Below are 14292 nucleotides of genomic sequence, written 5' to 3' on the forward strand. Positions count from 1 at the left end.
TCTCAGCTATGATGATCATATTAATACTACTATAAAATCTGTCAACAAAAAACTAGGTTCCCTTTATAGAATCAAACCCTTCCTTACGCCATTAGCTAGATCCATTATTGCCCAGACCCACCTTTTCTCTACCCTGTTCTATGCCTCTGCCATTTATACCAATCTAGCTAAAAATAACCTTAGCAAACTAGCAACCAGCTATAACAACATTGCCATATTTGCCATTGGTGCCCCATTTAGAACACACCACTGCCACAACCTCAAACAACTAGGATAGTTAGAACTGCAGAACCAACTACTTTGTCAACAACTTACTATCACCCAAAAGATCCTTTACCACCCTGATTTTCCCTTACAAAAATCCTGCAGCACTACGCTCGGCTAATAAGCTCCTAGTTTCCACTATTAAATCGAACAACAAGGCTGGGGACTCACTATTCACTAACACAGTGGGCAAAACCTGGAACCAGCTTCCAAATGAACTCTCATCTCTTTCTTCCACACCATTTTTCAAAAAATACCTTAAAGAATATCTTAAAACGCACTGGCTATGTCCCTGCTCTAACCCTGACTAATATCTCATTCCCCATCCTGCTCGCCCTATACTTCTCTGTTCTGTCAGTCTGACGCCTACCAGTGTTAACCAGTAAGCTAACCTCTAAATAGTATTTAACAAGGTTTCCTTCCTAGAACTCTAAGAGCTTACTTACTCTAAAAGTGCTAGCCCTCATCTACACTAGATGTAAACATAAGTTTGTACATCTGTAAACCAGGAAAAAAAAATGTAATACTTTTATATTATGTTTGTTTTCTGTATTAGATCATAGCCTAAGCCTTACTAAAGGACTCTGTATAAGTTTTTATGTATAACCCTGTATAAGTTTTTTTTATATACAATCTAAATAATGTCCTGCAAATCATGTTACTACTGCATTTAATTGTATGTTATGTCACTGCCTATGCTTGGAGCTTTTCTCCCCGGGCCTCTACTGAAAATGGACATATATCCAGTTGGACTAGCCCCGTCAACAAATGTAAAATAAAATAAAATAAATAAGTAAATAAAACTCTACTGCCAAAATGTTATCTGTAACTAAATCAAATAATATTGCTGGAAAAACCTTATATTCCTCTTTTCTCTCTAAAGCATGGAATTCCTTACGTCTTTTTCTTAGAACATTAGAAAACAGTAAATTACTTAAAAATATTTTGCTATGCTCATGCACCATTCCCGAATAACCTAAGTGCTGCCTCTCTCTCTATTCTCTATATATCCTCTCTAGGGGCTAAATGGCTCTCATATTCCTCCTGGCATAATCGCTGCCTCATTTACTGCTTTATGTACTTCAAACAATCGCATATGCATATTGTCTAACCTTCACACCTTACACAGAATTTTAACCATAAAGCTGTGTAATAAATTGTAAATATCTGTAAGGCATAAATAATCTGTTTATTTTTTCATGCCCTCAAATGCATTTTATTACATTTCTTCTGTTGACTGTTTCCATTACTATGTCAAAATCGTATTTAATTCCAGCTGTAACTACTTTATATTATCTTGAAGTGTACTAATGTTTGTTTTTCTTAATTGTAGTAGCTACATTTTGCTGTAGTTTTTATTTTTTATTTTTTTGTTTTTTGTTTTGTTTATGTGGAGCTTTTTTCCTAGGGCCTCTGCTGAAAAGGGACAGCTTGTCTACCTAGTAAGTCCATCTCACTAAACAAATTGTAAAATAAATAAATACAGAATAATTCAATTTGTTATAAATAACAACATGGTCATACCATCATAAAAAGTGACACTTTTTGATGGCTAAGTCTCCATAGTCATCTACAGTGTATCTTCCAAAAGTAACATTATTAGGTGGGGCAGTCACTATTTAAAGGAATCATGGGACTATTTAAGTCTTATTTAAGTCTTGCATCCATTTCACCTTGCCATCTCCCCTACTCAACTGAACCTCCCATCTGAAGGAGGGCTAACCCAGTCAACCATTCAATGAATTTATGAATACCAATCCAATTATCAAGGTCCCATTTCAAAGAAGATAGTGTATCACACTGCTTGATGAGCAATGAGAGTTTATTCCAGAGACGAGTAAGGCACTGAGTAATGAACCTGTCTCTCCACCTTGTTTTATTTATCTGCTGATGCATTTGTATGTCCCTTGTCCTAATATTAGTTGAACTGTTTGATTTGGAAAGGTAAAACTGATCTAGGACAAATAAGTTTCTATAGCATAGAAAGTGAGGCATATATCCCTCGCAGGAAACTGTAAGATACTGAATAAAGGAACAGAGCCTCAAGTATTTCTGCTAGTTCAAAGTTTTTAGCAGCACTATTTTCTTGGTTAGAAGCATGTGGCTTATTTCTTGTATTTCTAGTGAGGTACATCCCAAAGCTGGCATTTCTTTGCCCACTGTTTTTACATTGTAGTCAAATGAGAAGAAATTATTCTGATGTGTCCTACTACACTGTTGTTTTCAAGCAGGGTATGATCTCTGCTGTATGCAGACTGTGGTTGGGTAGGGTCAGTCTACCACTGTGACAATGTTGCACCTTTTAGCATTTAATATAAGCTGTTTTCAGTATATGAGGTATTTACTTGAGTAACTTACTGTTGAAGTCCCTGGACGCCAGAGGAGGACTTTATAATGACTCCCAGCTTACAGTCATTGGCAGGCCTAGTTAGCCAAAGATCTTAGTTATTAGTCTGGAAGTCAGAAAAGTAATTGCAGAGTAAAAGGAGTCCTATCACTGAGCCCTACAGAATGCCAGTGGTCACTTTCCTAGTTTTTGATGCACCTGCCACTTCATTTGGGTTCTGTCTTTTCACCATTTGGCTATCTACCTTACTTTATAGGGTCAGTTTGTTATGTATGTAGTTTATTAAATGTATGGATGATGTCAAAGGCCTTGGCAAACCACAGTATGCTCTGTGGATAGATTGGCCGTTGCCCATAGCTTGTATTACCCTTTTGAAGAAGTTTACCAGATTTATTAGACAGGATCTTCAATTGGTAAAGTCAAACTGCTATAGGTTTAATCTAATAAAACATTTTATGTCACAGTTTATCATGTACATTATAATATGCTAGCATTGTAAATGAGAGTTGTCAAGCTGATGGGTCTGTAATTTTCTGGTCTCTTGTGGGACCACCATAATGGAGCAATATCAGCACTGCTAAACACTAAACCTGCATTACTGACTATGCACTACACATCTATGACTAACTATGCACTACAGCTGCATGATTAGCTATGCTCTACATCTCCATGAAAGGCTACGCACTACACATCCACGACTGGCTACATGCTACACCTCCATGACTGGTTATGCACTGCACACTATGACTGACTATGCACTAAACCTCCATGAATGGCTATGCACTACACCTCCATGACTGACTACTCACTACACCTGTACAACTGGCTATGCACTACACTTCCCTGACTGGCTACACGCTATATGTCCATGACTGGCTATGTGCTACACCTTCATGATTAGTTATGCACTACACATCCATGACTGACTATGTACTACACATCCATGACTGGTTACACATTACACATCCATGACTGACTATATACTATACCTCCATTACTGACTATGCACTACACATCCACGACTGACTACGCACTAAACCTCCATGAATGGCTATGCACTACACCTCCATGACTGACTACTCACTACACCTGTACAACTGGCTATGCACTACACTTCCCTGACTGGCTACACGCTATATGTCCATGACTGGCTATGTGCTACACCTTCATGATTAATTATGCACTACACATCCATGACTGGTTACACATTACAAATCCATGACTGGCTACACATTACACATCCATGACTGACTATATACTATACCTCCATTACTGACTATGCACTACACATCCACGACTGACTATGTGGTACACCTCCATGACTGGCTACACAATATACATCCACAACTGACTATGTGCTACACCTCGATGACTGACTATATACTACACCTCCATTACTGACTACATACTACAAATCCACAACTGACTACATGCTACACTTATGTGATTGGCTATGCACAATACATCCATGACTGACTACATGCTACACCTCCTTCGTGACTGGCTATGCACTGCACACTATGACTGACAATGCACTACACCTCCATGAATGGCTATGCATTACACCTCCATGACTGGCTATTCACTACACCTGTACAACTGGCTATGCACTACACTTCACTGACTGGCTACACACTATACGTCCATGACTGACAATGTGCTACACCTTCATGATTAGCTATGCACTACACATCCATGACTGGCTGCACATTACTCATCCATGACTGGCTACACATTACATATCCATGACTGACTACACCTTACACTACACACTACACATTCATAACTGACCACTCTCTACACCTCCATGACTGGCTATGCAATACACTTCCATGACTGGACCAGTCACTCGGCTCAGGTTGAAAGGTTTATGGAGTGGCTCTGCTAGGATATGTTTGGTATTGTTATCAAACAGGCCGGTATATTTTCAGGTCTCACAGAGGAAGTGTTTTGATCCTTGACAAGGCTTTCAGTATATGCTTTTTGGAAATGAAAGGGGGATTGATGATTTATGGATAGGAGGAATGTGGATAGTTGTTTCCCAGTTAAAATTAGCACTAAATTTATCTTCCTGAATATTGGCAATGTCCACTGGTTATGAGTAGGTAGAGTCATTTTGTATGGCTTCATTGCTGCTATGAGTGCTGTTTCTTAATTTTCTACCTTAGCTAAAAAAGTGCTTGTAGTTGTCCTTGGCTACCAAAGCTTGCTTTAGTTTACACTCTGCTTTAGTACTATTAATATTGACTTTTAATTTTCTGATCATATTTCTGATATTCTCCCTGACCTGATGGCCCTTGGTTCTACTGTGAATATTAATTCGTTTTTTCTTTAGTTATAGAGTCTGTTTCTGTCAGTGGGTCGCAAGGGTACCTTGTTCTTAATTTTAATGTATATTTTTGAATGGAGAGAGAAGCCTATTCTATATATTTATCTATATGGGCATAAAGCTCTTTTGTGGACTTTTTTGCTAAGACCATGTCAATAGTACTAATACTACAATAGAATTTGGAGTTATCTTTACAAGGAAATAAAATGGATTGACTTTAAAGGATGACAACAAAAACAGTACATATTGTGAGTCAGGCACTATATTAAGAGAGTTTATCTTGAGGGAAGAGGGCTATTTTTGAGTACGTCATGCAAATCAGTGGAGTTCAGGAAGTACCGTTTTATCAGAAATATCAGAATACTATCTATATCATAGATGCATGCGCGCATGCACACACACACACACACACACACACACACACGCACACACACACACACACACACACACACACACACACACACACACACACACACACATATATGTTTTCTCTGATTCTGTGGCTCATTGTTGATAGCAGCCTTTATGCTTAGGTTGAAGTGACTGACTTCAAAACCATTGAAGTTAATGAGATAGTGGTAGAGATGCAAGATAAACGTTTTGTGAAAGAAGTGAGTTCTTGGTGCCTTTGAGTCTGCAGCATATTCAGTATACTGAGAAATGGAGATATTGGTTAAGCCAGACAACTATTAATTGTCATTGTTTTTGTAATCCACTGATGTCATCACTCAGATTAACTAGGGTTAATAACTTTGCAGCATTGTATGAACCCATTAAGTATTACAGTCATCTTTTAAACTCATGTTTCATTATACTGTTTGCTAAATGCATATTACCACATTAGCAAAAGAAACATTATCATGGTAATAAGACTGAAATTCACTTATAATACTATTGCATCTAATTTTTCTCCAAGTTTCATCAAGATGGATATAAAAGTAAGTAGTTAAAAGAATGTTATTTTTTCTTGGCAATAAATGTTACAGTACAGCTTTAAGCGAGTCATTAAATTTGCTTTACATTTGCTTCCTTTTTACAAACATGGCCAACTATGTTACCATGTTAGACATATTCCCTACTTTAGAGTATAAATGCTGTTGTGGCTTAATGCCTTCTGCTATAACACACATGATTAAGCATTTTTTTTAATATTTTTTTATCAGTGAATAGGAACATAGGCAGATGCATTAGTTAAGAGAATATACAGATAATTCTAATTCGGTAATTCTGTTTCTGCAGACAGTAGTTTAATCCAGAGATTTCATCATAGTGGCAGTGAGCTTCTTTATCTAACTCTTGAGGCTGAGAGCTCATTAAATGCTCTAGCTGAATCCCACTTAAATGATGGAATGAACAAGAAAATGTCAAAAATGTTTAGATCCTCATATGTTAAGTGCTATGTGGAGTCATTGTAGAATGTTTAATTTTCTCTACACAACTGGTTGTTTACAGTATCCTGAAATTTTAGAAATCACTTTAGGAAAACACCTTGCATTTTATATCTTTTGTAACTATTGGTGTTCAGAAAATATCATGTAGAACTGTTCCCTCTGAGACATTTCTGTGTACTACTCCTACAACCTGTTTGCATGGTTGTATCTGCTGTAATGACATAGAGACAGGTAATAAGAGAAGTGGGTACTGGTTCGTTCTGTAAAAGCTATAACTATAATTATTCTATTCAATTCATTCCCCTGGTAGTACAATCAGTGTTATCTGACTTGTATGTTCATAGGACATGTGTTACTAGTTGTTAGTACATTTCTGTCTACTATGCTGTTTTCAAGTATTTAAGTATTTTTTGACCAGCTAGGGACCACTGATCTGAGGTATTATTTGTACTGCCACATCTTTGTTTATACCACATCAACACTTGGGGTCTATGTTTAACCATCAAATAACATTTCCATCAAATTGCTAAACATTGAACCCTAACCATCAAACTTTCATTCAGCAAATGTTCATTTTTTTGCCAGGGAAAGTAACTAGTTAGCCAACACTTCCCAGCCTCACACAGCACAATATTTCAAATCTACCCAGGTGGGGGGTTTAGCCCCCCCCCCACAACCCCCAACTATATACACCAACTCCAAAACTGTACATACAGTGGGGAAAAGGGCAGAAGGGGAAGTGTTGGCCAACTAGTTACTTTCCCATTCGCTGAAATGAACTTTTGCCAAATGAACATTCGATGGTTAGGGTTAGAAGTTCCGCTGTTCAATGGAAATGTTATTCAATGGTTAAACATAGAACCAACACTTGTACTGTAGTTGAAAAATGCATCCTAATGAGAAAAGCAATTATATTTTCCAATACAGTATTTTTAACAGCAAATAATGTGAGTAGAATATTTTTATCAAAAACATACAGCAGTATTTCCTACACAGAGAACACTAATAATAAACAGCATACCTCTCTTTGACTACACACACAAACGTGTATAATTTTTTACAAAGTAAATTTACTTCTCAGAGAAACTTGAAAGACTTGTTTATCATACCCTTATTCCAACATAGAAATTAATCTGAATAAGACACACTAATTTGTAAAATGAGTGACTATAGATACAAAGGAACTGTAGCATCACATTGTGGGCTACTGCTACTTCATGTTTATTTACTTATCTTTCTAATGTTTAAATAACTACATTTATATAATTCAGTTTACGATTGTCTCATGATGTTGTTTTATATTATATTGTTCATAGGCTATGGTTGTAGTATCTGTACAACAATATCTTCTAAACTGTTTATAATACTTATCTAAACATTTTTACTTATTTACAGTTAAATTTACATGTGCCTCCCTTTCAGATCACAAATGCTACAATGGGACAGGGGTAGATTATCGTGGAACTGTAAGTGCGACTAAATCAGGAAGGCAGTGCCAGCCATGGAATTCACAACATCCACATACGCATTCATATACCGCGCTCAGATATCCAGAGCTGAATGGAGGACATTCATATTGCAGGAACCCTGGGAACTTCAAGCAGGCTCCATGGTGCTTTACACTGGATGAAAATGTGAAGATGGAACTTTGTGAAATCATTGCCTGTGGTAAATATTAACATTGTCTATATTTCATGGTATTTTATAACGCATTCTGCTTGTCAGATGGACTGTAATAAAAACATAAATGTACAGTCCTCAAACCCAATGCATCATTGTATAGAACATATTCCTTTCTGTTCTGTAATTGTACTGATTATGTAAGGCTACAAAAATACTGACAAAGATGAAAATTTCTAAACGGAGCACACAGTGCAATTTTCATAGCTTTCAATAAGGGAATTCATATTTTTGAGAAATGGTGAATAAAGAAATTTATATATATATATATATATATATATATATATATATATATATATATATATATATACATACATACATACATATACATGTTGATAAATATAGATATTGATAGATATAGATAGATATAAACTGCAAGAATAACCTAGCCAAGCTAAAGTTTTCACTGTGCAATACCTTAAATTCCTGTAATGGAGGCCCATAACATATTCAAATGACCCCTTAAGGACATAAAGTGTTTCAGCTACATGGCTTCTGAATGTCCATGATGTTTTCACTTTTTAAGTCTTCATGGTTGCATTCAGGCTAATAAATGGAATCAAGTGCCTTGTAACTCATAAAGGGTGCTGCTTGTGCACAAACTCGAATGTGAGTTTGGGTAAGGAGTTGCTACACCTTATCCAAACACATTCAAGTTCGAGTGAGGTCAGCATTTTGGAGAAAGTAGGAGTAAGTAGGAGTGGAGATCAGAGCAGCAATCAGGAAGGGGGTTTAGGTTTAAGGTATGGGAGTGGAGCTTGAGGGTCAGGGAACAGGAGAGGAGTTTTACATTTAGGGAGCAGGAAGGGACTTTTAATATTAGAGAGCAGGAAGGGAGTTTTGGGGTTAGAGCACATCAACAGAGTTTTAGGTTTAGGGAGTGGGAGAAGACTTTAGGTTTAGTGAGTGATCGTGGAGCGTCAGCTTAGGAAGGAGAGGTTAGAATTTTAGGTCTCGAGAGTGATCAGAGACTTTAGGGTTAGGACGGGAGAGTCAAATTTTAGATTTAGGGAGCGAGGACTTGGGGTAGGAACTTTGCAAGATTTTTAGGGTTAGAGTGGTCTGGTAGGGCTATACAGTTTCAAAGGGTCTGGTGTTGGGTGGGCTAAGTAGTAAGATCAGGTAAGAGGGAATTAGAGCACTTGCCTCTTTGAACAAGTGGCACTAAGTGTGTTGTGAGCTGCTAACACACAGTACTTGTAAACATTGTAAAATTAAATTAGTTCATTTACTTTATGACTGAACTTTTTTTTTTTAATACCTTACATTTTTTCCCATGTTTATTTCATTGTCTGTAAAATCATGTAGTAGTCACAAGAATGTATTACCATGAAAAATTAGGTTAGGTCACTGATTCAAGATACTGAGTTAATAAAAAAACTTAACTCTAGGTTCTTAAATGTAGATTATTAGTCAATGATAACCAGCATCCCATCTTTAATAAATAGTGCAGCCTGAAGGTATTATCAGCCTGAATAAAAGCAGGTGTCTTAAGCTTAGTTTTAAAATGTAAATGAACAATAAAAATAAACCTACATATCATTTTTTCTTCACTACTTCCTTGCCCTTTCCGGTAATCAAATGCCATGTGTTCCACACAAAGAGAAAATAGTGTCATATTACTGTCTTGATTTTCTTACAGCATTTGATTTTGCAATCTTTCTATACAGGAATTTCTCTACATTGCATGCTATTTTATTGTGATTTGTCAGTGTTTTTTCTATTGTATATACATATTTAGATTAGGAAAATCAATGAGTATCGTGTGTGCTAATTCTTTCTACAGTGTCTGAAAAATATGTTAGAATGTGTTACTATAGCAATAACTCAGTTTGGTAATGTTGATTTACCCACGGTTGGTGTGGTTTGGTCACGAGGGCGAAGCCTGAGTGGCCAAACAAAACCAACCGTGGGTAAATCCAGCATTACCCACACCCAGAAGTGGGTTATTGCTATTATACAATGACACTATTTAAGAAAAAAATAATTACTTTTCTTAAATACTGGTATTGTATAATGCCTCCTTGCTGCCCTTCCGCAGCTGTCTGGGTATTCTGCGGCAATTCTAATGTACTGCGCATGCGTATATTTACGTAGTACATCAGTGCTGTGGGCAAAAGCAACAGAGAAAGCAAGATCTCCGTTGCTTTTTACAGCCTGTCTCGCTATGTTAAATGAGTTTAACATAGCGAGACAGCTTTAAAAAAAAAGCAATGGAGAATCTCCGTTGCTTTTTTTAAAGCTGTCTTGCTAGGTTAAACCCATTTAACATGAGACAGTTTTGAAAAAAAGCAATGGAGAAAGCAAGATCTCCGTTGCTTTTTAAAGTGTCTCGCTATGTTAAATGGGTTTAACATAGAGAGACAACTTTAAAAAAAGAAACAGAGATGCTCCGTTGCTTTTTTTAAAAGCTGTCTCACTATGTTACACTCGTTTAACATGGCGAGACAGGTTGTAACAAGCAACGGAGATCTTGCGTTCTCCATTGCTGTAAAAAAAAAAAAAAGAGTTATACTAATGGAAAAAGTCCGGGCGACTGGACTATAACTCTGATTTACAATGTGCACGCTGACCAATCAGCATGCACGTTTTGGAATATTAATGGAGGGGGGGTCGTTGTATAATAGCAAGTTTAGTCTGAGTCTAATCTATTAGTCAGAGGTGTCAAATTTCTGTGACTTGGAACAATTTGTGAGTTTAAAAAAGTCAACTAATTCAGTCTTCCAAGCCAAATATTTAAGTGTTACCTGAAATGATCCGAGTGGAGATAGTAATTAGTCAGACAGGGCTAGTAATACAAATCAAACAGCAATTAAGAAAGGCAGACTAGTGCTAATAGTCAAAAGGTGGAAAATCACAGTGCCCTGACTATAAACCAGTGGAGATACTGCATCACAGTAAATGATTCTGTCGTCATAGGTCTCACTTTGTCTCTATAAGAAGACATAAATTAGATGAAAGCCTTGACTTAAAACACATGCATCAATCATGGTAGATTACCCCCATTCAAGTCATTTTGGGCTATAAAAAATAGAAAAATAATAATAATCATAATAATCACTTAAAATTATGCTGTTGGCGTTAAGTAATGCAGTTTTAAGCAGAACATGCTGACACTTTTTGTTTATGCGAAATGCTGTTTAGATGCAGTGAGGATGTTTGACTGCATTTTTAATCTGAGAATCTGCGAAATGCTGCTTTGCATATCTTGAAGATGTTAAAACTATTCAAGTAACTGTGAAAATAACTGGATGCTGTGAAAGAGCCCATTTTTCTTCATATTATTGTCAAGCAGAACAGAAGTGCTCTGTGAATGTTTTATGCATCTATATAATGAAATAGTACACTGAATTAACATTGTCATTTGTCCTGTTTTCTTAAACTAGATACCACAGAGAAGAACAAGATGGAGATTCTGTACATTCTTGTGCCAAGTGTAACGATACCTGTAGCAATAGCATTTTTATTCTTTTTTATCTGCATCTGTCGCAACAACCACAAGTCTTCAAGCCCACCTCAACAGAGACAACCTAAACCTGTTAGAGGACAGAATGTGGAAATGTCCATGCTGAGTGCTTACAAACCAAAGGTGAATATATTGATGTAACTCGAATACGATGCTGGTATATTAATTTCTGGTTTATAATGGAGAGCACTGACCATGGTAGTATCTTTGTGTGCTGGTTAGCATGTTAGGGGTGAAGCATAATTTGACAGCTGCCTGCTGCTGCCATAACAGTCTGAACTTTGTGAAGGTGAAAAAGAGCAAAAAGTGAAGTGTGTGAAATTCAGAGTAAGTTTTTTAAGGTAATCATTGGGTTAACATAAACATATAAAACACTGTGTATTTGTAATAGTTTCTAAGAATACAGGTTATACTTCTGCTGACAGCAATATGCAGTTATATACTGCTTCTTCTGCATCTCCATACCTACCCATTTATTCATTCATTGGTATTCCCTAGTCTTCTTCCTTTGTGAATGGTCACCTTAAGCTATCATAATGGTTTCAAATCCTTGCTGGCAGGGGTACTAGGTACTAAGTCAGTGGGTTTCCTACTGATGATGTTTGCCAGTGAAAAGGCACAGTTACTTATCACAGTTAACCAAACTGAAAATGGCATGAACAGTCTTTCTGCTAAAACTTAGCATAAGTACAACTGAGTGTTTTTTGGGTTTTTATTTATTTATATATTTATTTATTTATTTGCAGATGTGATGGGCAAAGTTTTGTAGTCTTCTATTAACATATAGACTAGGAACCAGTGTTTGATTAGCACTCTCTGGTCATTTTGGCAGCCTTGTTCATAGGTTCAAAGGTTCATAGGAGATTATTAAGCTAATGGCCCAAAAACCCTTACAAGCCTAGCCATATTTAACCCAAGTTTCCCAGTTTTCAATAGCTAAGTGAATGAAGTTCACAGAAGTATGACTCCATGCTACGGTATCTAATACCAACTGCCTTTGTCCATGAGGGACATGGGCTCCACCCCAGAAGTAAATTTAGAATTACTCATCCATTGATCTTGATTGTGCTTGAAGAGGGTAAGGGTAGGGCTTTGCTTCACATGAATGAGAAGCTTGTTCCAGAGAAGAGGTAGTCTATGAGACATATCTATCTCTCTAACATTATCTGTTCATGTCAGAGGTTAGGTTAAGATCCCTGGAATGAGTGACCCTTATGCAGTTTGATTTACGAATGTGTGACATTTCCATCAGGGCTGGATTGGGAAACTGCCTTGTAGGTCAGACACAGGTCACCCCTTAGTAGTCTGTAGGAGACAGAATACAATGCTAGGACTTTCGATCTTTCTGCATAGGACAGTATCTTCCTAGTGAGGAACCTCTTGAGTCGCCTGAGCTGTTGCAGATGTCTGGTGAGGTACATGCAGAAGGGTGCATTTTTCTCAATTACTGGTCTGATGAGGGCCAAGTACAATGGAATTATAGCATCCTTTGCTCTGGATGCCATGGCCTTACTTATGAATTATGCCATATAGAAGCACATCGTCACCACTATGGACATGGGGTGGTCAAAGTTCAAATTATTATCAACCTGAGTACCCAGATCATGTACCACTGGTTCTACTTTTAGGGGTGTTGCCTATTATCTGGGGTATTTGTTTTTGCAAAGGGAATAATTATGTAATTATGCATTGTTTTGCATTTAGTTTCAGTCCATGGGTCTGGCACCAATTATTTGTCTGCATTAATCCTTTTCTGTCGGTATCGTTTGGGGATTCAATGATTGCCTTCAATAGGTAATTATCTGCGAACTTGGTCAGCCACAGCCTGTCTGCTTTTGTCTTGACTTCTGAGAAATAAATTTCAAACAGGAGTCAGCGTAGCACAGAACCATGTGGTATGTCACTGCTGACTGGCATCTTGCTACAGGTGAATTCACCCACTTTGACAGCATGTGTCTTGCCAGTGAGCCATTTGGCTTCCCACCTGGTGATGCAGAGGTTTATGCCTAGTTGAGAGAGTTTCCCTGTAATACCTGAGCATGTTATTTTTTTAAATTTCAGTCTATAACCCTTTGTGTTTTTATTTAAATCTAGCAATATAACACATTGTTGACTCATTTCTTTACACTCCTTTTTAAGTTATTTCTGAATATTGGGTACTTTGTCTTTGAGTTAGTCGAAATGCTTTCACTTCATCTGAACTCTTCCTATTTGACAGCTCCAACAAAGAATTTTAGAGCTAATGAGGAAAGCAGATGATAAAGGAAGAGGGAGAGAGGAGTTACATTCTGATCTGTATTCATGGCTGTTAGTTACACACAGTCCAGTGTTTTCTTTTAACCTCCAAAACTGCTGTGTTGCATACATAAAGATGCAGTTTAACTAATTCATGATTCCAAAGCATAGCATTTTTGTAGTATTTATTTTTCATAGCAATGTAATAAGAATTGAAGAAAGCACCCTGTTAGATGTTCATCATGCATACAGCTGCAGTAATCACAGATGGGTTTTCTGCCGTCAGGCGGGTCCTCGGTCGGCCGAATTCCAAAGTCTAGTTCCGGCGTCGGTTGCTGTCGCTTTCTTTGCTGACATCAGTGAGGCAGGGGTATATAAGACACAGCCGACGCCATTTTCTTCAGTCTTTTTTGCCGCGCGGTGCCCGAAGCAGAAGCAGTTCGCAAGTGCCGGTCGGCCAGCTCCTGAATTTACGAAAAATTGGAAACCAAGTCTTCATTAAAGCTAAGTACCCCGTTGGGGAAACTTTTCTTGCCTCAGACCGATGTCAGAAAAAGTTAACAATTGTATTTCTTGTGGG

General features: G+C 37.4%; 1 protein-coding gene across 1 annotated transcript in view; it reads left to right on the forward strand.

Moving 5' to 3' along the window:
- ROR1 (receptor tyrosine kinase like orphan receptor 1) overlaps nucleotides 1-14292 on the forward strand; it is a 1703739-nt gene that overhangs the window by 1638132 nt on the left and 51315 nt on the right. The window contains exons 7-8 of the mRNA XM_044085558.1: nucleotides 7754-7999; nucleotides 11398-11600. Coding sequence (XP_043941493.1) covers nucleotides 7754-7999; nucleotides 11398-11600 — 449 coding nt within the window. The remainder of the gene's footprint in view (nucleotides 1-7753; nucleotides 8000-11397; nucleotides 11601-14292) is intronic.

The sequence above is a fragment of the Protopterus annectens genome, chromosome 10.part0 (genome assembly GCF_019279795.1).
Source record: "Protopterus annectens isolate FY-2018-M chromosome 10.part0, PAN1.0, whole genome shotgun sequence".
Lineage (NCBI taxonomy): Eukaryota > Metazoa > Chordata > Ceratodontiformes > Protopteridae > Protopterus > Protopterus annectens.